At 42.5% G+C, this 27,927-nt stretch overlaps 5 protein-coding genes across 10 annotated transcripts in view; 2 read left to right on the top strand and 3 right to left on the bottom strand.

The window, feature by feature from the left end:
- The window catches only part of LOC109480758 (keratinocyte-associated protein 2-like), a 3,794-nt gene extending 2,158 nt beyond the window's left edge, over positions 1-1,636 (bottom strand). The window contains exons 1-4 of one of the 2 annotated variants that reach the window (XM_019783045.1): positions 1,577-1,636; positions 997-1,056; positions 597-691; positions 76-139 (exon numbers count right to left, since the gene is read on the bottom strand). In XM_019783045.1, coding sequence (XP_019638604.1) covers positions 76-139; positions 597-691; positions 997-1,056; positions 1,577-1,580 — 223 coding nt within the window. In that variant the 5' untranslated portion in view covers positions 1,581-1,636. Of the gene's footprint in view, positions 1-75; positions 140-596; positions 692-996; positions 1,057-1,457; positions 1,554-1,576 lie in introns of those variants that run through there. The other variant, XM_019783046.1, reaches the window with a different exon arrangement.
- Positions 1,637-1,834: 198 nt separating this feature from the next.
- On the top strand, positions 1,835-9,155 carry LOC109480756 (protein FAM199X-B-like). 2 transcript variants are annotated; one of them, XM_019783041.1, is made up of 8 exons: positions 1,835-2,209; positions 4,268-4,387; positions 4,753-4,970; positions 5,207-5,378; positions 5,901-6,052; positions 6,630-6,820; positions 7,046-7,156; positions 7,382-9,155. In XM_019783041.1, exons 1-8 carry the CDS (start codon positions 2,172-2,174, stop codon positions 7,445-7,447), a joined length of 1,068 nt encoding a protein of 355 aa, XP_019638600.1. In that variant the 5' UTR covers positions 1,835-2,171; the 3' UTR covers positions 7,448-9,155. The 2 variants fall into 2 exon arrangements, with proteins under 2 accessions (XP_019638600.1, XP_019638601.1); XM_019783042.1 differs by lacking the exon at positions 7,046-7,156.
- A 522-nt stretch (positions 9,156-9,677) lies between these two features.
- On the bottom strand, positions 9,678-11,104 carry LOC109480757. Of its 2 annotated transcripts, none has more exons than XM_019783043.1 (3): positions 10,936-11,104; positions 10,517-10,705; positions 9,678-10,409 (listed from the first exon to the last, which is right to left on the bottom strand). In XM_019783043.1, exons 2-3 carry the CDS (start codon positions 10,688-10,690, stop codon positions 9,906-9,908), a joined length of 678 nt encoding a protein of 225 aa, XP_019638602.1. In that variant the 5' UTR covers positions 10,691-10,705; positions 10,936-11,104; the 3' UTR covers positions 9,678-9,905. The 2 variants fall into 2 exon arrangements, with proteins under 2 accessions (XP_019638602.1, XP_019638603.1); XM_019783044.1 differs by having other exon boundaries at positions 11,030-11,071.
- A 95-nt stretch (positions 11,105-11,199) lies between these two features.
- LOC109480754 lies at positions 11,200-21,628 on the top strand. Of its 2 annotated transcripts, XM_019783036.1 has the most exons (16): positions 11,200-11,383; positions 12,703-12,851; positions 13,209-13,353; positions 13,724-13,827; positions 14,151-14,206; positions 14,538-14,654; positions 15,165-16,132; positions 16,247-16,355; positions 17,005-17,082; positions 17,774-17,836; positions 18,015-18,140; positions 18,428-18,511; positions 18,718-18,805; positions 19,138-19,348; positions 19,757-19,966; positions 20,183-21,628. In XM_019783036.1, exons 2-16 carry the CDS (start codon positions 12,751-12,753, stop codon positions 20,876-20,878), a joined length of 3,156 nt encoding a protein of 1,051 aa, XP_019638595.1. In that variant the 5' UTR covers positions 11,200-11,383; positions 12,703-12,750; the 3' UTR covers positions 20,879-21,628. The 2 variants fall into 2 exon arrangements, with proteins under 2 accessions (XP_019638595.1, XP_019638596.1); XM_019783037.1 differs by lacking the exon at positions 14,538-14,654 and having other exon boundaries at positions 20,183-21,627.
- On the bottom strand, positions 21,597-27,345 carry LOC109480755 (patched domain-containing protein 3-like). Of its 2 annotated transcripts, XM_019783038.1 has the most exons (5): positions 27,047-27,345; positions 26,636-26,712; positions 24,394-25,408; positions 23,540-23,772; positions 21,597-23,142 (listed from the first exon to the last, which is right to left on the bottom strand). In XM_019783038.1, the coding sequence occupies exons 3-5, from the start codon at positions 25,337-25,339 to the stop codon at positions 21,637-21,639; spliced, it is 2,685 nt and encodes an 894-aa protein (XP_019638597.1). In that variant the 5' UTR covers positions 25,340-25,408; positions 26,636-26,712; positions 27,047-27,345; the 3' UTR covers positions 21,597-21,636. The 2 variants fall into 2 exon arrangements, with proteins under 2 accessions (XP_019638597.1, XP_019638599.1); XM_019783040.1 differs by lacking the exon at positions 26,636-26,712.
- Between the last annotated feature and the right edge of the window lie 582 nt (positions 27,346-27,927).

Consider the following 27,927-nt stretch of genomic DNA (forward strand, 5'->3'; position numbering starts at 1 on the left):
GGGGGGGGGGCATGCCTTAAGTTAAAGATTAAGATAAAGACTACCGTAGTAGAAATACCAAATCTTGGACCTTACCCTCAGGGAACACCTTGGCCTGGAAGCCACGCCCAAAAAGCCAACTTTCAAAGTTGCTTGTGGCCTGGTAAAGTTAAGTGAAGGATACATGCAAGTAGAAGTGATGCAAAACTATATGTCTCTTCAACACAGAAAAATTAGCTTTTGTATAGTCTGAAACCCCTTCAGATCTTACCATTCAGAATTTGTTGATAGGTCAGAACATATTTCCACTTTCACTTTCATATGCACTACACTTTTCACAGATAACATAGAATTCTTAAATTATACAATTTTGATAATTCTATGAGATAATTGTAAGACCTTACTCTACACAAGTTAACACACTCTTCTGGATAGCTACTCTTACAGTAATACTGAACTTGAGTCAGTTACAGATATTTCATAATTGAGATCAGAAGTATTAAGCTGTTCAAACTACCACAAAATTGGACATATTCTATAGCATGTCATAGAGCTACAGCTGTGCATCAAACCTTACATCACAGATTCAATAGCTTTTAGTCATGTCCAAAGGATACGGTAAGGACAAAGATGAAGAGATTGGAGCCCAGGAAACCTCCGAGGATGGTCATCCATTCCTTGGAGGCCAGCTGGACCTTGTACATCTGCATTCCTGGGGAGATGATGATATACATGTTATAAGAAGAACAGAGGATACCTGTAGATTTGCGACAATCCCTTCATAAAACTTTAAATAGCTTCATGTTCTTTGCCTTGACTAGTGAGTCAGTAGTGTGTTACTTTATGTGGTAATGTGGAAGGACAGAATACAAACTGCAGATTACATTGGAATTGGAATGCTTTGGCATGTGGTTACCTCTCTTATCACGGTACATGTATCTACATCACAGGATCACATAAAATTTGGTGTATCATTCATTGTACATTGTATGCGTGGAACTTTTTAATTGCCCTTACCTGCAAATAGCAGGATACACAGGGTGGATGCCAGTAGGAAAGACACAGAAGTGGGCACGGCTGAAAAAAAAAAAAACACACGTTTTACAACTGAGAAACATGCAAATTAATTCACCTCAGTTGTTACGACCCAAGTTCTCACACGCAAATTTTCCTCCTGAGAAGCGAGGACATGCCTCACTGATCAGGAAAAATGCAGGGTCCGCGTCACGCAAATCCCATAATATTTAGGCCCTCTGAGTCTCAACTTATAGAGCGACGACGGCTTCCATTTTTTCAGGCCTGTATTCTACCAAATATAGATATGAAAGAGTCAGTTTTAGGTTGTGTCGTGCACAACATCTAACGTTAGCTGGAAAGTCGGCTCAAGGGGATACTCCCACCAACTTCTTCCACCATGCAAGACCACACTTGCCATCCTCTAGCGAAAAGCAGAGAATGCACACAGCTTTCATACTCACTCAGCTCGTCCCTTACGCCTTTAACTACAACTATCTAGCATTTTGATGATGAAAGACTACCCAGTTCCCGGACAAAACGGAAAACTACAGAGGAGAGAAAACTTCTACTCTTTACTCACCCATCTTGGAAAGTGTAGAGGTGGCACATCCGGGGGATTTTACAGCTGTGGTCTTCCTCTGACCAATCAGATTGCAGAATATTTCTGCGACTAACCAATCACAGCACAGGAGGCAGGAGCGCCAGTAACCCCGGAAGTGAAAAGTTCTCCTACCTAACTCACGTAGTTTGATCACATGACTGCCAACTGCGAGATTTCATTCCTATGTCTTTACAGTAAAGCTCTCGCGTTTTCTCGCTGCTGTTCCACGTGACTCTATTTTCCCGGGAACGATATTAATAGTACTTCCGGTTTCTTTGTTCCACGTTGAATATTCGGGCGTGAATTTTTGCCAGCCTGTTAGGAATTTGTTGCCGGAATTGTAAAGATTCAGGCAACATTGTCGTGGTTTCTATATGCAAATGGCAGAAGGTTTTGCCCTTGTGTTTCCTGACTGCCTTTGATATTCTCCTGCTGAGGGTGAACGTGAGGAGAGGCCAGACAGGGAAACCCAAAGCCGCGACTCGGTATTCCTGCAACGCGCTCTGAGCGGCGCTTGCCAGGACGCGGGCACATTTTCTTCCGAAGCCAGTGTTAACTCAAAACAAGACGCAAAATGCTCATGGAGCCGACCTTAACGACTGCTGTGGCAAGGTATGTACCTCACAGATTCGTTTTCTGGAACAGTGTGTCCATGTGATGTGTTTTCGGCGAGAAAAGAGGAAGTCGCCGGCTGGCATCCGGATAAAATGGCGACAGCCCGGCAGAAATATGTTAGCACATGATTCACACATGGAGACCGCTGCTTACACATGGAACAGCATATTCAACACGGATAGCGAGAATCCTTCTGACCCCCTCTCTGCCTTACGTCATTCTGGTATATTCAGTTAGATTCTGTTACGGCAAAACGATGGAGAGTTGTTCAGTAAAAATTTTGGGGATATGATCATTTTAGATATTTTCATTGATTTGAAAAACAGCTTACTACGCCCCCCTCCCAAGTTGCCATACCATTCACCTTGCATCCAAATTACTTGCATGTGGTCTAGTAAGAAAATAAGTAAATTTTGATACACAAATATGCAAATAATGATGTATGTGGCGTTTCTCTGGAGCTCAAATCTCGCCTTCTTCCTCAGTGTATTTATTTTGCTACAGGAACAGGACGTTTTTACCAAAATTGTCTTTTCTGCTGTATAAATTATATCTGAACACAAGTTTTCACATGGTCATTAGTTATACTTGGTTTTGTCACAATACAGTTTAACCTTCTCCCTGCTGCTTGGCCACTTCCTTACGAATAGAGAATTGGTGGGCAAACAGCAAATTCAGGGTGCTAAAGGTTAATATATTCTGGTCAATTGAAGATACATGTACCATATTAATTTGCACCTCCATTATATTTATATTGCCATTTTGAGCTGAAATTGTCATGGGTTGGTGATGTGGACAAGTAGTTATTTAAGGATATGCACTGGCTAGAACATACCTTTGGTCACTGGAGACTGGAGTTGTGTGTGTACACATGTCGTTGATGTGTAGCCAAGATACTAGTTAACATGACTTGACTGCAAACTGAAGTTGGCACACGGTGGCCCAATAATCTACCAATGGCTGCGTGGGTTTTGTGTGACTCTCACAAGCATTCCACTGGTGGTCAGACATTTGCATTTCAATGTTTTCATTCATTAATTTAAATATCAACAGATCCCTTGTGTCTCCCTGCTTGGTTAGTATGTTGTGGAACTAGTATGTGGGGAATAAATGCCATGAAAAAGGTGTAAAAGACAAACAAAAATAACTATGGCAAGAAAAAATAATTGCAACCCATAAAAGGTTTTTCCTTTATCTTTTAGACTCTTAAGTGTTTCTTAAGTTCTCCTTGGTGAGATGTAAGCTCCTAAAAGTAAAAGAATGCAAGTTTGTAGAAATGGTTACAAAAGACCTGCATAAGACTATTAAGAGATCAAATTCTCTCATCAGTAGCATTAGAACTTCTTCAAAGTTTTTATAACTCACATTACCATTGAAAGGATTCATGAATGTGTTAATGATGTGGGTAATGAACCTTCTCCCTGCTGAGTTAACCTTTTGACAGCAGATTCGCCTTGGTTCCAGGGTTAGGCAGCAGGGAGAAGGTTAAGCATGGCTGGGTTGTTGTGACTGGTCAGTGGTGGCTTGTCATTGCCATGGTAACCTAATTGTTCTAGATTGATGGAAAAAACAGCTTGTTTGTCACAGCTCATTTTGTGGTAATTATTTAGATTGAGGGATTCTTTTGTATGGAAATGAGCCCTTTTGTTAAAAGCAAGTTTCAGTTTCGAATGTATGGGCCAGTTTAATTGGATAATTACCCTTGTTGATGAGATAGTTGTTGTGAAAGGAGTGGCTGTCCACCACAGTTGTGTATTCATTGACCCGTAACTTGTACTATCCAGTACACACTTGGCATTTCTCACAAATCGCTTAACCAATGTTTGCCTGTTAAGTTTAACATGGTAAAGATTAACTCAAACTAATATACGTATATTCTTATGTCTTTCCTATTGATTTGACCATATTACTTAGAGATAACGATATTGAGGATGCTGATATATTGATGAACCTCTGCCAGTTTTTAAGTGTTGTGTTTCCATTTTGCTATACAATGTACTTGTGGTTCAATTGCAAGGACTTTGTTTTCATATGCATATCTATGTTAATTTTCAGCCCTTGGGGCTCCCAGCTGCCATCCAGAGAACCAGAGACAGCCCCTCATGTGTACCACAAGTACCTGGACACAGGGGACCTGGATGCTGATATCCAGGCAATAGAAGCAGAAATAGAAAGGTAAAGTCTCTCTCTTTTCTAATGTGTTCATGATTGCAGTGGGGGTATTCCTGTTTCCTGATAACTTACAGGTATGGAGGTATTGTTTTGGGTGGCTGAGTTGTTGGTTTGTATGTCCATTTGCCTGGACAGAGTAGGTTGACAGCACATGGGTGGAAGGAAGATGAATGACAGGCAGAATGACAGGAGGTCACAGGTCTCAGAATCTGGCTGGGAGCTAGCAGAGGGAATTCCGGAAGCATACCTCCCAGAAGTCTGAAATCTCTGATTTCTTGACTGGTACAAGTACAGGTATTCTCATGAAGTCACTGACTGTTCATATGCAGTATTTGTGATTTATGATGATATCCATTTTGCCTGTGCAGAGTTAAACAGGAGAAGCAGGTGACTCAGGAATACAGAAGAAACCTGTCGACTGGTAACAGTGCGTCCTGCTCCACCTCCGTGGCCAGCTCAGAGTACGACGCGGACGAGGACACCATCATCGATGTCGGCGGCATCTCCGATAACTTCTTTAGTGGGTCCGAGTCAGACTACCTTAATACATCCATCCTGAATCTTCTCGAGGATGGAAATGCAACAGGTGAGTGTAGAGGATTTTATACATTAATATTCAGATACTGTCATTACAAAGCATTCATGTGTATTTGAATGACATGAATTAAATATTCCTGTCAGTATGTTTAAAATTCTTTAGATACCAATTGTAATGCAAGGAAGCAGACAATTTTGAATGACTCTTATTCTTGCACTAGACATGAAGCTTAGAAATTAGTGGCCATCTTGTTCATTTACAGTTGCCTGTTTTCTCCTTCTCAGACCATGTTTCTCTGAGCACCTTTGAGTTGTCAGACAGTGACCTTGACCTACAAGTGGCAAACAACGTGAGTGTAACACAGAGTAATGACAACAAAGCAGAGAGCATCCCTAGCCTACCAAATCCACCCAGCCCTCCCAAGAAGAAGAGAAAACACCTGGACAATGTCCCATGGTAGGTAGTAGGGTGTTAACTTAATCGTGACAAGTTTTTATGCATGCTCTGTATCTGTATCTGTATAGCCGGTATAACTGCCTTTCAGCGTAACACACCAGCTAACAATTTCTGCTACTTGATCTTGAAGATATCTTGAATTGTGATGCCACTAATGTACGTACACCGTTGAAGTTACAACTTTGTGGCAATTTTTGGGGTTTCAGTAATTGTATATTGTAGTCCACCAACTACCGTACCCCTGATAATGTTTTTTCCATCCTGGGATCATGTGGCCTAACGGCAGAGTGCCCGACTCAGAACCAAGAGGTCCCGGGTTCGAGTCCTGACATGCCACTGATCTTGTGCCCTTGGGGAAAAAAGGCACTTAACACGACTTTCCTCACTTAACTCAAGTGAAAATGAGTATTGTCTGTCCTGTATTTGTTCTATGCGTGGAACACAACACCAGCAACAGCTGCCTTTGTTCCACGTGTATTGTATTGTTACAATCTCAATAAATCAAATCAATCTCTCCCGCAGGACGGACATGTCAGATGAAGAGCAGATCAGTGTGGTGGAGAACCTGAGTCATGTGATCAGTAACAGCATGGGGCTCCGGGAACAACTGGAGGTGATACGAATCATCAGTCCAGATGCCAAAATACATCCCACAGACAGCGAGTTTGTCATAGGTGAGACTTCTCAACGCCACTTTCTCTTCAGAGTTGTTCTGCTGGTGGATTTACAGAATATACATTGATGGTCATGCCTTACAGAGAATAAACCACTAAAAATGTTCCTGGAGCAACTTGCAGTTTCAGTGGGTTTGGAACTGTATATTTTATATAATAGCTTATCTATCCTCCAAGCTATACAAACAGAGTAGTTTCAAGTGATCTTGACTTGAATCTTTGAATTACTGCCTACTATAGAGGCTCTCTATACAACAACAGTTGTGTGATGGTTCCAGTTGCACCACAAGCAGGTCTTCCTGCAATGTCTTTGTTGCCTGAAGGTCTTATTACCAGTGGTGCCAGAAAAATACTGCAAGTTATAACTACCAACTTCTACAATGATGTTAGATGTTGGCTTTAAGGCTTGCAAACAGGTTAATCCAACACACAAGTCTTGTGCTCTGAACCCAACACAATACATCAGAAAACCAGTCTTAACAGTTCGAGACACTTCTCTTAAAGATAAAAACCTTGACAAACAGTCATACATCAGTCCTATCATACCTCACACTTACTCCCCCTCTCTCTGATGCAGATCTAGATGAAATAGATGATGCGAAGCTGCAGCAGGTTCGGAACTTTGTGAAGACATGTATAGACAAGAGAAGTAAAGACTGCAGCTCGTCCTCCAGCAGCTGCAGTGAGTCCAGCAGCAGTGGCTGCAGCAGCTCCAGCGATGGGCATGTGCACACCATGACACAGGCCGAGAAGACAAAGGAATCAAAGGTCAGTTTGTATTAACATGCTTCCTACAACTTGGTTACAGTTTGCTGTAGCTGTAGCGTGGTTACAGTTTGCTGTAGTCCAATTGTTAAGCTTTATGAAACTGAAAAAGCACTTAAAATGGTCGGTTCTGTTTAAGGCAACATGGAGAACTAACTAACCTTAAGGCTTGTTTATTTCCTTTGTGTAATAGGAAAGCCCTAAAGTTCATGCTTGTCCTACTTATAGAGACAATCTCGTGAAAGAAGAAACCAGCTGAAAGCCCTGAGACAGAGACAGAAGAAAGAACACAGACAGGCCATGAAGGAAAAAAGAAGTGGGTTTTTTGGCAAAGAGGAGGTATGTAGTCAATATATGTTCCAAATAAACATTGCCTTTTTTTCTTTGTCATAGTCATGGTTACATCAAAAAGGAACAAGCCTAGCGATTTCAATATATTGTAATTCAATATATCTTATAAGGGTCTCTTATTATCATGAAGTGTGAATGTTTCTTAGGTTTAGTAGATTGAACATTGCTGGTGTTCCAGAGATGACAACTGGTTCTACTCTTCCTTCCTTCCAGGTCCTTAATTTGCAGAGGGTAAAAGAAGAGGAGGAGGAATCTCTTGACGTGGACATACTTGGATGACATCACGCTCCCATGGGAGTTTGTTACTATAAAATTCAGTTTTGACAAGTCTGTCCAGTTGCAATCCTATTGTGCTGCATTGTTGCAGAAAGTTCTCAACATGGTTCCCAATTCAAAGAAATCTGAAGCATTTTATGTTAGTAACAATCCAGTCCAGAGTATTGCATGCAGTCTTCCAGTAGACTTTGGGAATATTGGATGATTGTTCTTGTACAAAAGTTGCTCTGTGTGAGGGTTTGGCAAGACTAGAGAACTTTTTGTATTGTGAGCAGTGAGATGATTTAAAACAGATTAGTTGTTACTCATGGACACTGCCATTTGTACCGAAGCAAGAGACATACAGTAACAAAAAATTTGATGAAATTCTTGATGCTCTCATGTCAAAGGAATAAATCTGACCTCCCATCACCACCACTGATTTAAACTAGGAAATTGCTACCAGTCAGCTCTTGTGATAAGGCAGGAGTACCTGCTTATGATCCACATTTGGTATATTGCATCTTTTCCTCTTGATCATTGAAAACAGCCAACTCAGGAGCTCTACAAAAATTAGAAACCAAAGAGCATCAGATTTAGTATCAGTACTCATTTATGACTTTTTTTTACAAAAAATTAGAGGACGTTAAGTAGGAACCTTGAGTATACGTGATGATGACTCTCTGCAATAATTGGCTACAGTATCAACGACTTCACCACCACACAGAACATGGCCATTTGCACTGTGTGCATCCTTATCGCGGAAAGACAGAGTTGTACTTACCAGAACCAAATGTGTATTATTTATTCAATATTAACTGATATAAAAGAGTAAAAAATATCGTAACAGTGCTGTCCAGAGGGATGCACACTCTGCACTGGCCGTGAATTTGATTGGTGACGGATTTCAATGATTAACATCTCTGCAAGCACATGAAAGAACAGCCAGAAGCTGACCAGGTTCAACAGTGAAAAGGAAACGTGAACATCTGAGTCCCTGGCGGTACTGGCCAAACATTTTGTATGCCGTGCTGGAGGGAGGCAAGTTAACAACTGCTGAAGTGCTGAGCTGGTCAAACTGCAGGTCCAGTGCCCTTAGTCATGAAAGGTTCAAGCTGTGATTGTGTAGAAAACAAATGTGTGGTAATAGCTGTTTTGTACTTTCCTGAATAACAACAGGATTTCTGTTGCAGCTAAGTCAACTTTCAGGGGCCACTGCTCGTTTGTGTTTCATTTTGTGAAACCCACAAAATATTTATGTCCAAGAAATTGCATCAGTGCTCAACACACTTGAAACCATTGGATTGAAATACTGTTGCATTGGAGAAGGTGAAAGAGTCTGGAGACAGACCTGGACCTGTGTGTGAAAGTGTTGAAACTTGCCTCCTTCCTGTTCCAGCCAAATTGAAATGTCCTCTGCATTGTTTCAAGCAATATTGGTGTGCTAACTCATGTCTCAGGCATGGTCTGCTTGCCAGTAAACTTGACATGGGTACCAGTACTGAACACAGTCCACAGCAAAACATGTTGACTTACTGGCTTTGTATTTGCTTTTGTAACTTGAAACCCCCTTGTACTTGTATGATTTGCTTGTAGTAGCTTTTGTGTTGTTTTATGTGCCTGAAATGAAAGCAACTGCATCACAATCTTGGACTTATTTTTAGATATGAATTCCCTTACCTGTGAACAAGATAAAACTGCATCATGTTTAATAAAAGTTGTGCCCTATGAATTGTTCTTGAATATAGTTGTATGAATGTTGGCCTTGTACTTCTCAAGAATTGTTCACTGCCTATTTGTACATTGGTGTTCTCTCACTTAATGTACCAATAACTGGCAGTCCAATGCAATTAGCACGTGTCATGGGTTGCATTAGCATCACATTTGTTGGTAAATAGGAATCCATGTAAGTTGTTTCAACAACAAAGAACATCAAGGAATACAAACTGTCTGAGGCACATTTGAGAGTACCAAAGAAGAACTTGTTTTGTCTCAGTTTACACTGTGGTCTTCAGTACTAGTATCTGGGACAATCCATTTATTTTCATGGGGGGAGGTGTTCTTGTTTTTGTCTGGGTTTATCTGCCATTCTCATGCTGCAACGTCTTAAGGGTGGTAACTTGGAAACAATCAATGTTGTGGGGTATTGACTCACACAAATCCATTAAGTTCTGTCATGTGAAGAATTGTGCTTTTCAGTTCAAGTGTATTACCCTTACAAGGTCTGAATAAATGCAGATGACACTCCACTCTGATAGTACTTCATTCTTTGCTGTTTATTTCAACAATTCTTTAGCAAGGAGAAAATAGTCTTGTACAGCTGCAGGATGTAGAACAACAGACAATAAATCAGATAATGCGTAAGAAACTATTAGATTTCCTATTTGAGACCATTCCATAATGCATGATCAAAACTATAACATTATCCATTTATTTACATACCTGTGTCTATGAATCGATTATATAGCAAAATACAGCAAATTTACAGTTCTCTAACATTGGGTGCACAGCTGTATCTAGTCACGATCCAGCCATGTACCCTTCGGAACACCCGAGCTGTCGTGCCTATCAGCTCAAACCCAAAGTGATTACTTCTCTCCAGCAGTGGTTTTCCGTACCACTCATCTGTGTGGTTTATGATGAGCTCTTTCCCCTCATCAGTCCTAGTCAATGTCAGGTAGGCAACAGAAGGTAGGGTGATGTCGAGTCCGGTGCCACGAAGGCAGTACTTCTGGTTCACTGTGATACGAACCCAGTCTTCAGAATGGTCCACTTTGTAGCTGAGTGTTTCTGATGTGGGGATAAACTTGACCATGTTGTACCAGGCTGCTGCTATCTCTCTCTTCCCCTTGAAGAGGAAGCAGGGATCTTCGACTGTAGCTTCAGGGGCATAGAACTCCATCGCTCCCAGTGATGGCTTGGACTGGTACAGGCTGAGGACAGCTTGTACCATGGGCTCCCTGGACTCTTGGGTGGCACTTTCCAACTGGAAAAGAAACAACAACATGAAGACATACCTAAAGGCATTGCTAATTCTTCATAAAAGCTGATCCTACTGAATGTTTTACAGTCTGTATGACCAGCCTGTCTTACCTTAGGTTTGGCAGACACGGGTTCCATCCCTGAGTGAAACATGCCCTTGCTGCCATCGCCCCAGTTTGGCTGCACGTTGTTAGGTGGTGCTGTTTTCAGGTGATAGACCAAGTAGCACTGGAGCCCTACATAGTAGGTGGTGACTCCAGCAATGCCCCGCCTAAAGACCCCCATGACTTGTGGATGGACCTGAAAAAAAGTGAAAGTACGATAATCAAACATGACGACACAATAGGTTGAAAACTCATGCACATGGCTAAGCCAATACGTATGTCAAGTCAAGGAAGAAGTCAAACGTTTCTTGTGGTTCAAGGTACCCCAGCTCCAAAAGTTGTGACTTTACGCCCCTCCCCATTTTACCTGGCCACCGTGCACCACACAATACTTTAGTTTTTATAGCAGAGAAAAAACAAAATTACCTCCGACGGCAATGGCGTTACTTTCAGACCGCAACAGGAAATCTTCCACGTAGGGTGTGAAGATTTTCTCAAGGCAAGGAGGTTCTCAAACAACCTTTTAGCTTCTTCCACACAGTCACATGTAGGTCATCGCAAGTTAGCAACACCTCGTGTCATAGGTTACGAGGTCAACCAAGGTCAATGACCGATGATGTGGTTGACCAAAATAGCATTTTCGTCATCATACACTGGATGAAATACTTGCCCTTTTTAGATTATAGTAATATACTGTGTCACGCACATAATTGCAGCTAGGAACTTGAATAATTTTGGCGGTTTACATGATTTTTGTGGACGATGCGATGACGTCAGTCGTTGCACCAACCCGGAAGTGAAGCTGTGTTGAAAGTTCAAACTGATCAGAACTTTGTGAGAGATCTTGTCACCGTGTTTGCCGCTCGCTGTTCAGGTAAATGTGAAATCAGACCGCTTTTTCGCCGCTCCAAAACGTCGACGTGGGCCTGTTAACTGTGATACAATGTCCTCGGTACAAATACACCGGTGATTTTAGGCCTTTTATTTAGCACATGCCTGTGTAAAAACAAATCCTAACAGTAAACTATGCCACTTCTGTCATGTGACTTACTTTTGAATGTAACCTTTCAAAAATCATATGGGTAATTACATGTATTACGTTACATTTGCATGGAGTTGTTTTTAAGAGTTTGGGCAATGTGTTGAAAAAATGGGATTTGACATGAAGCACGTTATCAATTATTCATCACCTGTTACGTGTATGACATCATAATTTGATAGGGGAAGATTGCGTGACAGTACAACCCTGTACCAGGCATGAACTGTTATGGGTCTAAAACATCATATTTCAAAAATGGCATTGACTCTATCCTGAAGCACCAGACATTGGTGTTTAACATACAGGTACCATGAATGAAATTGCTATGATCTAACATCTTACCAAAATCCTGGTTGTAAAGTTTCCAGCTTCTTAATAATCTTATCTCACAAACTGAGTGATACATCAAGATGTAATGCCACAAGTGACAGCTGTATGTATGAATGAATGACTGCCAGTATTTTGGGCTTTTGTTTGAGGAGTCCCAGCTGTTGTATTTAATGTGATGTTGCCATGACAACTGTTATGCGACTTAATTGTCAGGGGACCTGTAGTGTGTTAGGTCATCACTCATGTGATATTCTGCCCTTCATACCACGTCATTAGGGTAAAGCAAAGAGGTTAGCAGAAGTGTCCATTTGGGACAGCTGAGGTAGGGAAGCTTCTAGTAGCATTAGAAAGCAATAAATAAAACATCTTGTGACTGTAAAATGTCCATGTATATTTTAGAAATTGGTTTATAGATAAGATCTTAAGGTTTCATTTATACTACATGTAGTACCAAGTGTCATGCTATTGGAATGAAAACCTGTAAAAATTTGTCCCCCAATTTGCCAATGAAACTGTCCATGGGATTACCAATGACTCAGAAAGACCATAATCCAGAAGGCTTAAGGAATTTTTGTGTAGGCAAATCATCACAAGAATGACTGCAGGGTTACTTAAGAGTTATATGTGTAACAGTACATGATAGCATCTATGGGAAGAGCATCGATACATGTTGTATCTACAAGTACAGTGAAGAGCTGCCTGGAGATTTTCCTTCCTACTCTCAGGTCATGAAGATAATGCCTCGAACACAGAGGACGATGCCAAATTCCAATCTACCTCCGCTAAATGTGCCAGATGACTCTTCATCAGTCTCTTTTGCCCAGGACTCCTCCCAGTCATGGGTGGTACAGTTTAAGGTGCACGGAGACAGCATGGCCCAGCAGCCCAAGAAGACGCTGTACCTGGCCAACGACTTTGACTCGCTTCACAAACTGGCAGATGTGGAGTTCCAGGCTGGAGGCTGGATACTCAAGTATGTTGTATTCATCATCATTAAGTTTTTCATTAACCTTAAATTTATTTGCAAAGGTTTATTGCAAGAGTGTTTTCCAGCCTACTAACTAAATTACACATTGTATCACATTGGACATACATGTATAATTAAAAATAAATATTTAAAAGCATGATCTTAAAAATCCAAAGGATGATTTCATTTGGAATATCAGAAGCTAGGACTCAGGCATATTGACAAGATGACCATTCTCCTTTCCATTACAATCACAAGTTTCTTGTTGGCTATGATACTAAGGCTTGGAATAGTTGTAGGATCGACATGTTTTCAAAGTGTTTTTTTATGTGTTTTTATATCTGTAACGTTATTCATGTCAAGGCATGCAGAAACAGCCAAGAAGCTGTTTGCAGCTGCGGAGGCAGCTGGACAGGAGGGAGATGAGGAGAAGGCGTTTGTGTACTACATGCGCTACCTGAACCTTCTGCACAAGGTGTGCTGCACACAGGAGTACAGGAAGAAGAAGGTAACTTTTCGCAGTTTTCTCAAGTTCTGTAATTTCATAGCTTAATTCCTTAGTTTTATCAAGGGTGTTATATCCTCCTTGGTTTTCTATACAGGTAGACTCTTCAGAAGTTAAGAATGCATCTTATAGTATAGCATTCTAGTGTCTATACATGTATGACCTTTGGAAGCAGATGAAAACTGTACCACTGTACTCATGATGGTTAGGGATCTTGCTGTTTTTCATTTCATTTCATTGATACAGTGCACCCACTCCTCCCCAATATAACCAACTTCTTTTTAAGTTCAAGAACATGCATAAACGTTAAGTAGAGAGATTTTGAAATAGTTTAAATGGATTAATTCCTTTTTTCTTTATGATTAATTTCTAGGAACAACAACCGGAGCTGGTGGTGCCCTTGTTCTCCATGAGATCTCCAGCTGGCATGAAGGCCATTCAGGAGGCTGAGAGACTGAAAGAAAGCTTAAAGATTAGGTAAGAGATGTCTTGCAATACTCCTGTACAATTTGGGTCTAACTCATAGTGGATGTAATGATGTTTTAAGTTTCTCCTTCCTGAAGCACCAAATCTGTATTGGATATGGGGATAGGCAGCCAGAAGCTAGAAGGTAAATTGAGAGAAAGAATTCACAAGTGCATGATTGTGTTAAGATTGTTTCATACATTCTAATATTAGCTTGCTACAGGGATATCCCTGGGACTTTTTGTTGTGAAAGATTACCAGGTATCAATAGATTTATACCATGATCAGACAGAGTCTCAGTATAACATGTATGATTATGTTTCTGTCTTCCTCAGGTATGAGCAGTTGGCCCGGGCCAGGGCACAGCAACATCAATACCAGTATCAACAAGGTCAGGTCATCTCATGTATACTGATATACAGTATTTCACTATTTAATATCTAAATAGAAATTTCTCATTAAAAAGTCTAGATCGGACTAATAGTGGTACATGTGGTAAAAAGTGTACTTTGATCTTGTTTGACAAACCAATGTGTATCATGTCTAATGATATCACCCAGCCATCCTCAAAATAAGGACATGTTTTACTTTAAAATTCTAGCTACAATTTACTTCTACATGTATCGTCTGTATTTCTCTAGTTGTTGGCAGAAACACATTGAAACTGTTGATTTGACAGTGCCTGCAGTACAGGTGTTATCACATGTTGTTTTTGTTGTTAGACTTAGAGGTGCCTGAGTCTTGTCCAACCCCACCACCCTACACCCCGGTACCGGAGCCCCCTCCACCTTATACTGCAGTACAGCCTGCAGTAGTTATACCGTCAGCACCTCTGCTAGGTGCTGTTGTTTTCTCAACTAGTCAATCCAAATTGATCAAGTCCATATCACATCAATCATTGCTGAACTTTTCTTGATAAAAGAATCCATTCATCTGTGGTTCATCTGCAAATTACTGATTAATCCCATGTCTGCCAATTATACAGACATTAGACAAAATGAAAAGTTGTGGACAGAAGCAAAATAATACAAACAGAAACATCAGTATCAATGAAATAAGTTAAAGATGAACCACTACAGACAAATCAGTAAATTTGTTAATGCTTGTATCCACTTTCAAAGTCACTTTATTCTGTTCATGTAGTATAATATAGTAATCTTTACTACTTTTTTGCTGTTTCTATGTTTTATTAATCTTTTGTGTAGATGATCATTCTAGAGTACAAGAATGAAGATGGGCAAATGTACAATTACAAGTTTTCTTTTCCAAACCTTTCGCATAATATGATCTTTATAGATCAAGAAAATGTCACATTATTTAATATATGGACTCTTTATCCCTCTTTACAGAGCCAAGGACAGCTCAGCAAGGCCTTCCACAACAGGTGACTGCACCAACCCCTAGACCAGTGCCCCCTACTGTTCCACCTGTGAACTACACACAACGACCACCACATCCACCAGCACCATCAGCTCCTCCACCACCGGTTTTGTACCCAGGGCCACAGCCATCTACACCAGCTACACCACCACTGGTGTCATACCCTGGGCCACAGCCACCTACACCAGCTCCAGCACCACCAGTGTCGTACCCTGGCCCACAGCCACCTACATCAGCTACACCACCACCGGTGTCATACCCTGGGCCACAGCCGCCTACAGGGTTTACAGGCACAGGCGTACCTCCTGTACCGCAAAATTACCCTGCATACCCCTCTGATGCTGCTCAAGAACCTGGTACACGACCTCGTGTGCCTTTATACCCAACAATAGGAGACACAGGTGCTGGTGCCACAGAGTCATCTCCTGTAGATGGTGCTACACAGGGGGATAGGCAGTCATCAGATTCTCCTTCACCACATGAACTCCCAGGGGATGGAAAAAGAGATGCTGAAGATGAAAGTGGGAGGGCATCCCCTGATCTTAGTGACTTTGTTGTTTACGGTGAAGGTGAGATAAATGAAGACAGGGACTCAACAGGCCTTGAAGAAGTTAAAAAACCTGAAGTGCCTACATCAGAGGATAGGAGTGTCACAGAAGATGGGAGTAGTAATGTGCCTGATGGTGAGGAGGACAGGGAAGCTGGCATCCCCCAGGAGACTCCCACGTCATCGGGACAGAAGGATGATACTGGTGATGAGAAGGTGGCTCTTCCCCCCAGTGATGAGTATGCATCAGCAGCTGGTGGTGGTGTGGCCAAAGGTGGTGGTGCTGAGGCTGAGGGTGGTGAGGGGGTGAGAACTGGACAGGAGGGCACAGCAGGACAGGATGGAGGTGTGGATGGGTTGATAGATGGCATGGCATCTCTTCATCTGCAGGTGGGACAATTAACTTTATTTTGACTTTACAGATATGAAAGCTGGCAAAAAAGTTTGTACTTTGTGGGTTTGAAAATAAAAATACTGATATTTTCTAAACACTTTGTCCAACAGGATGTTCCATCTCCTGACTTGGGTGCACCAGAAGACCTCCCCAGACCTCTGGAGGACCCGGAGTCAGCCATGCCTACAGACAGCACACAGGACACAGGGGATGTGGCAGGTATGGACATGATAACTGGTGGCAAACTTTCATGGTCAATCATGGAAGTCATGGAATAGAATGATTACATTTAGTATTTTTTTAACTATGGCTTCAATTAGACTAGTTGACATACTAGGATTCAGTCATACATATTATACTACATTTGCATCATTTGTACATAATTATGACTCATGAAACAGGAAATATGGGCTATGATATCCTTGATGCCTGACTGTGTTACTTGAGTGACAGATGATGCCTCCATAAAAAGTCCCACTGGAATCGGTTCACCACAGTGTGGCTTGTGGTTGGCCAACTGTTTCTTGGTTTGGCATTGACTGGCAGGTGATCTGTCAGGTTTAATCTCATCAAGGAAATGCAACCATCCTAACTTTCAGCTCAATGGCAGGAACATGATAAAAACATGTACACCAAACACTCCAACCCATACCTTTTTAACAATACTTTTTATCAAAAATTTTTAATTATATTTTAGAGGACTACTTATATATTAGCCAAGTAGTGGCTTCTCATTTCAAGGTGATTTTAGATTGATTCCTGTACTTCTCTCAAGATATGATATAAAAAATAAACAAGAACCATGTGGAGCTAAAAGTTTGCAAAGGCAAGCTTAGGGAAAATCATAAAAAGTGATTTTGTATTGTAGGTGAGAGTGCTCTCTGGCCCTGTGTGCAGTGCACATACCTGAATGAAGAATGGCGTCACCACTGTGAGATGTGTTACAGTAAGTGTTTTACATACGATGCCGCTATCTTTTACTTCATACTTTAAGGCACTGATGTCATGTTTTGTATTTGTACGACTTTGTGATCTTCAGAAAGATCTGTTGAAGACATAAACTGTTTTAAAAAGATGTTGGCACATGGTAGCTGAGCCTGATAATCATTTGTTGTCTAGATTTTATCCCATGGGATGTCTCATATTCGGGTAGGAAATGACTCATTTATTGGTTATCATGTTGCAAGAGGTCGCTTTTTAGGCACAGTAATAATATCAGTATAATGCTCCTTTCCTATTGGGTTACTATATAGTACATGTTCTACATAGAGTGGAGTAGCTTTTTGTGTAGCTGTATTTGCTGAAGCCACTGAACATAGATGGATTTTGCAAGACTACAGCTGAGGATTGCAAGGCTACAGTTGAGAATATTTTCAGGAATGACTGGGGGTAAGTTCAAAGAAGTTCTAGCAATAAATAAGGTCAATTCATCTTGGTCCCACGTAAATAATTGCTAAATATTCAGGTCATTCAGACAAACATTTGAAAGATGAAGTGCAAGGCAGCATTTGAACAGATATTTTGGATAAATGTTTCGAAATATTTTTGCTGGGGCATGAAAGTGAAAAGATGTTATAATACACCCACATTTTACCATTGTCAGTTATTTTTACATGTTACATCTCTTTGTGTTACAGACAGTAGAGACACCAGTTTCATAGGTAACCCTCCTGGCTTTGGCTCAACTCTTCAGAACATAGGTATGTATCATCACCATGGTAACTTTATACATGGTTTGAAGTCTGTCTCTAATGAATTGTTGATTCTGCTAATTGCATTACAAGTAACCTTTGCTGGTAAAATTGGGATAAAATTTTGCATAAAGAGTTCATCTTACATCAAGTGTGTTAATAGGTTTTACTACAACTTGCATTTCAGCACTGCGGCCAGAGTCAGCGGTACCAGAGCCTGAAAGGGAGACTGTAGCCTCTGACCAGTCTCCTGAGGATAGTGGGGATGAGTACAACAGTGCCCCAGAGGACAGTATCACAGATAACACTGCAGGTACGGGGTTAGGGACCCGTAGGCATATCCTGATGTCATGTTCTCCAATATGCAGTACTCAATGCACTGGCATGTATACGTGAAATCTTTTTGTCAGTACATTTTTGTCAGTATATGAGATAGAAACTGTTACATCTACATCAAGATGAGTATCATTTTTCTTACCTTTGGAGTTATATGCTACTTCCATATTCATAGCTGTGATGACAGTGGTGATAGAAAATTGTAGGATTGTAGTGATAGTGGCAAAAGGTGTAACTTCCTAAAAAAATCTTCCCCCATTCCAGATGAAGGAGACAGAATGACGTGGGTGTGTCACAGGTGCACGTATGTCAACACTGGTGCCAGTCCCATCTGTAGCATGTGCAGAGGTAGGTCTGGAACTGCTCGTACCTTTCTTGGTTTGCAAGACTCACTCAAACTATTGAATATTGTCCCATAGATATCTTTCACAATTAAACTAATTTTGTGTTGCTTTCATGGTACTCAAAAAGAAAGCAAGGGTTAAGCATGATTTCATAATCATAGCTGTTTATGACACCATACAGATTATTGTTTCTGTTTCATCCTCCCCTAGTTCTCAGAAGAGTTGACTATCCTGTGCCAGATGAGACAGTTGAAGATGTCTCCTCTCGGTTTGGCCGTCTAACTCGGCCTCCACTCAGGTTGGTTATGTACTGTTGCAATCCATATCTAGAAATAGATTTGAAGTCCCAGATCATGAGGTCTAATATCACCTCACCTCACCAGTCCCATAGCTGTCCTGTGTCAGCCGTAGGAGCAATATAACTTTCAACAAGAGGTCTCCACTCCCGGGCGATCCTCTGCCAGTCTTGCCAGCTGGCTTATGGGTTGTCCTGACTCCTGACCATTCTTTAATGCTCTACATGTTTTTGTAACATGCACCCAATTTATTATATTTCTGTCCTAAACTGCCAAAATGGAAATAAGTCCCTGCAGACATAAATTAATGAACTGAGTGTCTGTTCTCTCATAGGAGTACAGCCCCAGGTGCTTCAGCTGCAGACAGTACAGCCCGTGGAGGGACAGCATTGCTGGACAGCTTGAGACAGCAGCTGGCCATGAACCAAGGTTACCACAAACACAGCGTCACGGTGAGCCGGGACTCCATCCACGCAGACGTCATAGGTCTGTACTCAGACACAGACAGGAGAACCTGGACACATCAGATCAGGGTCACCTTCAAGGTAGGAACAGTTCCACGAAAGGTACTGACTGGTAGGTTTACAGGTCATGTCTACAGTAGATGTATGTGTCTATGATAGAGAAGAATACTACAACAACTGCAAAAACAGACCTTTTATACATATACATATACAAAGTACCTTTTGGAAGTCATTTCCATCTTCCTAAAGCTGTTTGAAAATGTATGTTCTACTTTAGTAATCATTATTTTTTAAGACAGCCACACAAGTACATGTATTTGCATTGAAAAGGGAGTATCAGAGAAGAACACTACTTTGCCAGGGTTGTAACTGGCCGTCAACTGTTAATGTTGCCACAATCATGCAACATCAGACGGGCATAACCTCTACCTCATAGTTGATGTTTATGCTGACTTGCGGCAAAGCTGACTTCTCCCTGTACTCCTGCAGGGTGAGCCATCGGTGGATGTGAAGGGGGTCAGCAGGGAGATGTTCACTATCTTCTGGGAGGCCGTGAAGCAGAAGTCCACGGCTGGAGCGGACGTTCGCCTGCCGATCTCCACCCCCGAGTATAACCAGCGGTACTGGGAGGCCGTGGGGAGGGCGCTGTGCCACTGTTACGTGCTGGTCGGACACTATCCTGTGGATGTCATCTCAGAGGTAGGACTAATTGTAATTGTGTTTATTCTTTGTACAGTGACAGTGTGATGTTATACATTCATACCCATACCTGACTGGGAGAAGACACTCAAAATTTATACCTGCAGCACTAGTGGTACTAGAAACTACTCTGTAGGGACAAGTATGGTGGTGATAAAAACTTGTATTGAAAGGCATGGAGCAAGAGACACAGTGTTATTTTGTGTCTTTCTTCAGGTGATCACTTTGCACATTCTGGACAAGAAACCTACCAAGTCAGCTCTCGAGGAGGCCTTCCTCAACACACTCACAGAAACAGAGAGAACCCTGCTCAAATCCCAGTTTGACAACTACACGCCAGAAAACTTCATGTCCAAGAAGACAGAGCTGAGAGACTTTCTCATCAACTGTGAGACTCAGACGATTCCAACGTTTGAGGATTTTCCGGAGATCTTCCATCGCGTGGCAGAGTTCAAGGTGTTTGAGGAACCAAAGGCCGCCATTTTGGGCATTGCATCAGGTTTTGAAGAAGCCAGTGCCGACATTTTTAAACAGGTGACCACGGAGGACATCCACGCCTTGTATTCATCTCTGCAGCCAACCGCAAACAACATCATTGGTAAGCTGGAACTGACCAGTCAGAGTCAGCGCGGGGAGGGGCCCAGGGTCTTCTCCATGCTGACGTCGTTCCTGCATGGCTCCAACGAAGACGTCTGCAGAAAGTTCCTCCGCTTCGTAACAGGAAGCAACCTACTCAGCATGGACCAGATCAAGGTGCGCGTGGACCCGGGGGTGCGCGGCATCGAGTCCCACACCTGCTTTAACGAGATCGCACTGCCTACCTTCCAGGAGTGTTCCAGTCAGGAGCAGTTCAACCAGGTGTGGATGACTCTACTGGAGGACAGCGCTGCGTGGGAGTACAACTTGACATGAAAACAGCTTAAAGCAACTCAGAATAGAGACCTTTATAGCTTTCTCTGATGATTTCTGAAAGGCTCACTAAGGTGCACTTAGGTGCACCTGTTCCACCATGCCCTCCATGTACATATGTATGTGGTTAATTGTAATAAATAAATAAATAAGTAAAGCAACTCAACAGAAAAGTAGACATTCTCATTGTTCCATGATGGTGAAAGTGCAAAGTAGTTGTGAACAAATATGGTACATGTAAGTCATGACTGTGATATCATTGATTGGAACTGAAATCTGATAGCAACATTCACCACAGGCTTTGGTGGAATGTAAGACGTGTTGTCACTGCTTTAGGCTTTTCTATACAGCCTTAAGAGGTAGTGTTGCTAGGACATCATTTGCAGCAGAAGTTGCAAACACCAGGAAAGATACTTCCCCTGAATTCACAACTTCTTTTGCCGTTGATCATATATACCTGATACACGTCAACCTACTTCTGGGAACACACGTACATGTACAATAACTTCGCATGGGTGGTCATAACTGTAGCACTTCCCAACATATATGGACTAACTGAAACAGGCCTTGAGTAGAAGGGACGGGGAGTGACTCTGTTTATAGGCTGAACCATACACTGCTGTGTTCTCCTCTCCATTTCCACACCGGGGCCTGGCCGGGCTGTTTCGGTTAACGAAAATAAAAAATTTATACCAACAATATACGCAGGTAGTCCCCATTATTAAATTTTTCAACTATTTTGTGCTTTGTTGTCTTTTATATCATAATATTGTTTCCCTAAGACTGTTTAAAATTTTAAGTCTCTCTGGTGGAATTGAGAGACTCTCTGGTGGAATCTCGGTTTGGAAATCTGACTTCAGCATTATGTGGCCTTCAGCCACGTCAGGTGGTGCGCCCCCCCGTTCACAATTTTTTTGATCCGCAGATGCACAGGGCCGCAGGCTGGTCAGCAGAATAGGTAAGATGACCAGTCCATGAGCCGCACCAAAGACCATGACCAGGAAAACGGTCTTGAACAACGTCCGAAAAAGATAGGCTGGAAAAAAAGCGAGAACTGATATGCCCAGGATGGTGGAAAGAGAGGATTGCAGTATAGGCATGCCGACGGCTCGCATAGTCTCTGTGATTTTTTCCTCAGGCGTTGCGGCTTTGGAAGTGACGTAAGTGTAGTTCATGTGTGCGAAGAAATCCACGGAGAAACCGACACAGATGACAATAGACACTAAAGAGATGATGTCGAGATTTACCCCCCATAAAGTCATGTACCCCAAAAGGCCCACGTTGATGGACGCCAGAGCCAAGGTGGCGAGGAAAGGAGCGGCCCAGTGCGGAATCAAGAGGAAGCACACTACAAACATGATCGCTACGGCAATGCCCGCCGTCTGTACCGAGCTTGGAGGGATAGCGTCGAGATGGTCTAACTGAAAGAAGTCATAGCTGTATGCCTTCATTCTTAAAGGCTCGCGATCTGCGATACTACGAGCTTCTGTCATCATGGCTCTCCCTCGCTCGCTTGGAGTTATCATGTTCTTTGGTACAACAAAGAACCGTGACGCGGTTATACCAGTGGTAATGTTTGTAATATTCACAGATCTAAGATACTGCCGTCCAACCGTTGGCAGAAACTGACCGTTTAGGATTTGCAAAAATAACGTTTTGTTTTTGGCAGCAATAGAGTTGCCAGTCTGATTCAGAAAACGGAGATAGTCTAGCAACCAGACCCCTCCAGTCTCTGATGTGTCGTGGAAATACTGGCTTTGGTCGAAAGCTTGTAGTTTATCTAAGACAGCCTGTTGCACGTCTAATGTCCAATACTCCTGGGGTTCTGATATAAAGATATCTACTTTACGGCCATATGTTTGAAAGTGCGTATCCACTGCATCATAATATCCACGGACGTATGAGTCTTCCGCTACCAACCGTTGGTTCGTAATGCCTATACGGACTTGAAGGCACCCCCAGATTGCTACTCCCAGATAAGCAGCATACAAAAGAATTATGACCACTTTTGACGAGGGTTTCAAAATGAATGGAACAAGGTTATTGTACAATAACCTGTTTAACAGCGGATCTTTGTTGAACTCCTCTGATGAGGGGTTGTCAAACATGCCCTCCTGCCTGGACACGCCTGCTGCACAACAGAGTCGATAGGCAGCGCTCTTGTCGTGTGCCTCCGATTTGGGCAGGACGGGCCGGCAGGTGAGGCAGTGACGGTTGGCCCGCTCTCGGCGCCCGGTCAGGGACATGAAGGCAGCGAAGAAGGTGATCTATAAGCGGAAAAAAAGTTAAAGCAATGCATGAACAGAGTACTACAAACATAAGATGCATTATGATTTCCATATTCTATAGCAGGACAGTTTGTAGAACTGATCATAAAATTCTTTGATAAACAACCGAGAGCACATATTATAGACGTTTTGGAAATCCATTTGCTACTTTCTTTAGGGTAACAATGCCTCAATTTGCAATATTTTCCCACCACTAGGTGGCACTGCAGCGGGGAGAATTTGGTCCCACACATGGGTACGTCTGTATCCCCGGCCTCACCATAGTGAATGACTGGGGTACATTTTCTGATCCATTCATCTTTACTGTACATCAAAGAAGAAATCCATGGACAAAGTGATGACTCTCTAATATTATTATTATACATACATAACGTACCTGATAGAGGAAATCAAAGGCGACCCCCATGGCAGCGTAGATGCAGAAGGACCGTACGGACGGGAAGACGCTGGTGATGCCGGCGGTGAACGCGAGGCAGTCGGTGATGGACGTGATGCTGATGGACACCCCCGCGTCGGACATCGCACGGCCCATGCGCTCCTGCACCGGAAGTCTTTCGTCACACTTCCGCCAGGCGGCGATCAAGACAAACATGTCATCCACCCCGATTCCTATACGATAAGGACACTAATGAAATCAATTACTCCAATAAAAAAAGAAAGGGTAAATGTCTTAAGGATTTTTGTAAATGAAATTGAATAAAATCATCACTACTAATTGTTGTAATGATATATAATACATGTGCGTTTAGGCATTAGACTAGTATCGGTGTCATATCATCTACTAGTTATTATTAAGGACATCATATATGATGTAATGTGACAGTGCATTTTAAAAAATATTTTAGAGTGATCAAAATATGTGTGTAAGTAATTTCCCTGTCCCTAAGCCAAAAAACAAACTTTGCGAAAAAAACAAACGTTTTCCATGTTCTTACATTAGGTTACACTGGGTTTGCGGAAAAGGCTGGCCAGCCTGCAGGCTACCTGCCAGGCTTTTGGCTTTATGGAGGGAAGGGCTAGGGATACTTTGCAGGCTATCCTTTCTGTGCTCCAAAGGGTGTGCATGGGGTTTGGTTTCAAATAAATGATACTGTCTTGATCAACTGTTACATGAAAAATGGCTCTTTTAAACTCATGCCTGAAAAATCTAACATGTATTGTGAGCCTTTTCCGCAAACCCAGGTTACACCATAGGTTAGACATTTAGTTGGTAGAGGTGTGTATTCATACCTAGAAGCAGGAAGGGTATCGATGCGTTTAGTGCAGGGAAGGATTGTCCTCCCAGAAGCAAGGCTCCCATAGAGGAGGCAATAGCCAGAACCACCGACAACACGCCCATCACAGCCAACCACGGCTTGGTCAGGACCCAGTCCAGCGTCATACACGACACGACAGAGAACAGAATCAATGTTCCGACCACCACCACTATGTACGGGGCCACTCTTGCTGGTAAAGTGCCCACTTCGTCTTCCATCCATGTTAAAGCGATGTAGTTTACTTTGATGCTTTCCGACTCGAATCCCGAGCATGTCTGACGAAATGTGTCAATCCATTGGCTCAAATTTGCCTGTACGTTGTAGGTTAGATGGAGAGCCTTGCTGGATAAAATGGCACTGCTGTCTTTGCTAATTTCTACCCCTCCAAGCTCACTTCCAAAATACATGCCGAGGTCACCATCTGCTCTGTTTGGGTTGTAGTAAGGATAGGTCAGGTTCATGGCACGAAGTGCGGATCCTGAGCCGGCTGTTATCATGAGCTGCAGAACTCCACTCAGTACACATTCAGTAGTAAAGGGGTCACGGATACAAAGAGTAGAGAACGTTTCTCCTGACGTTGTATTTGCAGTTGTCAGCTCGCGGTGGAGCCGTAGTACCTCTTCAACTACATCATCTCTGAAAAGGGTGTCGCCGCCGTCTTTAGACTGGATGATGACTTCGGTCATGGCGTCGCCGGAACCAAAAAATCCGACATCTTTTAACGCTAACAAGGTTGGGAACGTTTCTGCAGTGTCTGGGGCGAACTGATCGTCTACAACGAGTCCAATCAGCCCAAAGTATCCGAGAAGTCCTGACGCGACGAGAGGCAGTAGAATGAAAGGAGCCGGCCATTTGGTCACTGCCTTACCCAAGTTGTAGAACACACGCCCTGAGGCCGCGTCGATCCATTTGGCTATCATGCCGTTATATTGATACTGAATGCTGAATTTCTCTCACCTGGCCTTCCTTTAGATTGATGTCAAATAGTGCTGAAAATAAAAGAAAATAAAGAATTAAGGTCAAAATACCTAGCCATAATAGCTACTGTAAATCTTGAAATGATGGTGGTGGTTTTATTTTTACAGTATTCACGATGACCGCTCCATCGCGAAGTATTGAGATTCGCGAATGTGATTTGTTTTATGTACAAATGTAGTTACAACAGCTGGATAACCAGGTTTTTGCCCTGAATAGTTGAAAGCAGTCCTTTTCTTCCTAGTTGTTACAGTTATTCCATCTTTCAATGCAGTGGTATCATTAAAAGTTCAAAATTCAATGTTTAAATTTTGAACCAGCCTGGTGTGTTGACTTCATGGCTCCTATCGTACCATTTTGGGCCATGATAGGATGCCTAGGCCTGTATTTTTTATTTTTTTGCCCGCCCGCTCCATTATTTTTCTAGAAAAATCCATTATCCAAGAAATCAAATTGGTGTAGCCCTACATGGGCATGAATGCACAAATAAACAGCATTTTCATTATCATTGTTTATACTGGCTGCAATGTGTCAGTGGGATGCACACCTGGCACGGACGTTTGTTTACAGGTAAACCCAGATGAAGTTACTTAACTCAGAATACATATCAGGGGAGTCCTCATAATCACGCTATTTGATCCTATCTTCTCTGATGTTTCCATAACAAGAACCATGCCGTGCTTCTGCGTTTGAATGGGGCCGGCAAACCCTTTTTCGTAGAGTGTAATTGGCCGTTTTAATTCTACGTAGAGCATAGACGGACCGGTCGAATATTGTTGCGTAGAGTGTAATCGCCATTTTAATTCCACGTAATGCGTTGTAGCCAATTGGAATTTATCGTAACCGAGAGGTTTCCGAATCCAGCGTAGAGCGTTGTCGAGACCCCTTGCAGGCCCTCTTGAATTCAAAACAAGACAATAGTGGATTACTTGTGGAAGACATGCATCAATAGCTGCATACTGGCCACAATAGTGTACCAAGGACATTTCTGTATAATGTCCTTGGGTGTACCTAGCCTAGGGCTAACGTAAAAGACTGCAAGCAAGAGAAGCCCTGCAACAGTCGCCACAGCTATGGTGTACCATACAATATACTGTATGATACAATGCCTCAATATAAGCACCTGTTTAATAACCACCTTATGGGTGTAGCATAACTTGGCCCATGCAGGCTTTGTACACAAGCTATGGAATTATGGAGACCAGACTGTTTTACAAGGTTATTAAAAATGATCTACTCACTCCGGGAGGACCTCTGCTCTTATCGACAAGGTTGGTTGGGTCATTGATGTTTCCATAACAAGAACCACGCCGTGCTTCTGCATTTGAATTTAAAACAAGACAATACGTCAATAGTGGAACTTGTGGAAGACATGCAGCTGCATACTGGCCACAATGGTGTACCAAGGACATTTCTGTATAATGTCCTTGGGTGTACCTAGCCGCGGCGACTGTTGCAGCTATGGTGTACCATACAATATACTTGGAGAAAATACTATACAAATTATGCCTCAATTAGTACCTGTTTAATAACCACCTTATGGGTGTAGCATAACTTGGCCCATGCCAGCTTTGTACACAAGCTACGGAATTAATAATGGAGACCAGACTGTTTTACAAGGTTAAATTTAAAAAAAAATGTCATCTACTCACTCCGGGCTTTTCAAGGACCTCTGCTCTTATCGACAAGGTTGGTGGGTCTTCAACCTTCTCAAGGCATGGCTTACGGAACCTCTGACTTTACGTCCCAGCTTGTGTTCCAGAATCCCGCCCTGTCAGATTGGGTCCTTTTTTCTGTGCCGGGTCCAAGTTGAAGTACACCATGGCCATCCCAGAGTCACGTGATATGGCGGGAATGTTTTCGCCCTGCTAGGGTCAGGGTCACGGGTCTCACAACGACGCGGTAATATATAACGGGGCACACTAGAGAAGGACGAAAAACGAAAGCTTCAGTTTACTTAATTGGGTATAGTCTATAAAATAACTGAAAACAACAACAACATGGTTTTATTGGCGGTGTGTTCTGTCGCCTTTACGTTTAATTATTAATACCTTACCCTACGTAAACTGATGACGACACCAGAACACGTCACTCATCTGAGTTTCGAGGTGGGCGGAACCGTTGGGAAGGGAAGGCGAAGGGGTGATCATATTGTAGACAAAAACAGTGTGAGGGCCTCAAAGTTCACTCACGTGGGTGACGTACAAAGGGTATCTGTAAAAACCGGGGCCCCGCGGGGCACCCCGAGCCCACGGGGGTGGGGGGGGGTGGTGGTGCGCGGGGGGGGGCGGTACAATATGCCTGTGCTCGTGTATTGCGCCGGAATCGCCGCTGCGATCAAGCCCGTCACGAATCGTCTTCAAAAAGGCTCGATAAACCCTGTAGCCTTCAACTGTAACCATTCTTAAAAGAGTAGAAAAGTAACATTTGCAAAGGAAATGCATAATATTTACCTTCGGATATGGCCTGCTCTTTTAATTCTTACTCAAACACATTCACACACATGTAATATGGTGACAGGTGGCTACAAACC

Source organism: Branchiostoma belcheri, unplaced genomic scaffold, assembly GCF_001625305.1.
Source record: "Branchiostoma belcheri isolate BF01 breed outbred unplaced genomic scaffold, Haploidv18h27 scaffold52, whole genome shotgun sequence".
NCBI lineage: Eukaryota > Metazoa > Chordata > Leptocardii > Amphioxiformes > Branchiostomatidae > Branchiostoma > Branchiostoma belcheri.

Coding starts and splice junctions, on each gene's coding strand:
- LOC109480756 (XM_019783041.1), top strand. CDS start 2,172: ATGCTCATGGAGCCGACCTTAACGACTGCTGTGGCAAG. Junction 4,388..4,752: donor ATAGAAGCAGAAATAGAAAG/GTAAAGTCTCTC, acceptor TTGCCTGTGCAG/AGTTAAACAGGAGAAGCAGG. Junction 4,971..5,206: donor CGAGGATGGAAATGCAACAG/GTGAGTGTAGAG, acceptor TCTCCTTCTCAG/ACCATGTTTCTCTGAGCACC.
- LOC109480757 (XM_019783043.1), bottom strand. CDS start 10,690: ATGGGGGTCTTTAGGCGGGGCATTGCTGGAGTCACCACCTACTATGTA. Junction 10,410..10,516: donor CCGTGTCTGCCAAACCTAAG/GTAAGACAGGCT, acceptor TTTCTTTTCCAG/TTGGAAAGTGCCACCCAAGA.
- LOC109480754 (XM_019783036.1), top strand. CDS start 12,751: ATGGCCCAGCAGCCCAAGAAGACGCTGTACCTGGCCAACGACTTTGAC. Junction 18,141..18,427: donor TATCACAGATAACACTGCAG/GTACGGGGTTAG, acceptor CCCCCATTCCAG/ATGAAGGAGACAGAATGACG. Junction 18,512..18,717: donor CATCTGTAGCATGTGCAGAG/GTAGGTCTGGAA, acceptor ATCCTCCCCTAG/TTCTCAGAAGAGTTGACTAT.
- LOC109480755 (XM_019783040.1), bottom strand. CDS start 25,339: ATGATAGCCAAATGGATCGACGCGGCCTCAGGGCGTGTGTTCTACAAC. Junction 23,773..24,393: donor GATACCCTTCCTGCTTCTAG/GTATGAATACAC, acceptor CTTATCGTATAG/GAATCGGGGTGGATGACATG. Junction 23,143..23,539: donor CCTTTGATTTCCTCTATCAG/GTACGTTATGTA, acceptor TTCCGCTTATAG/ATCACCTTCTTCGCTGCCTT.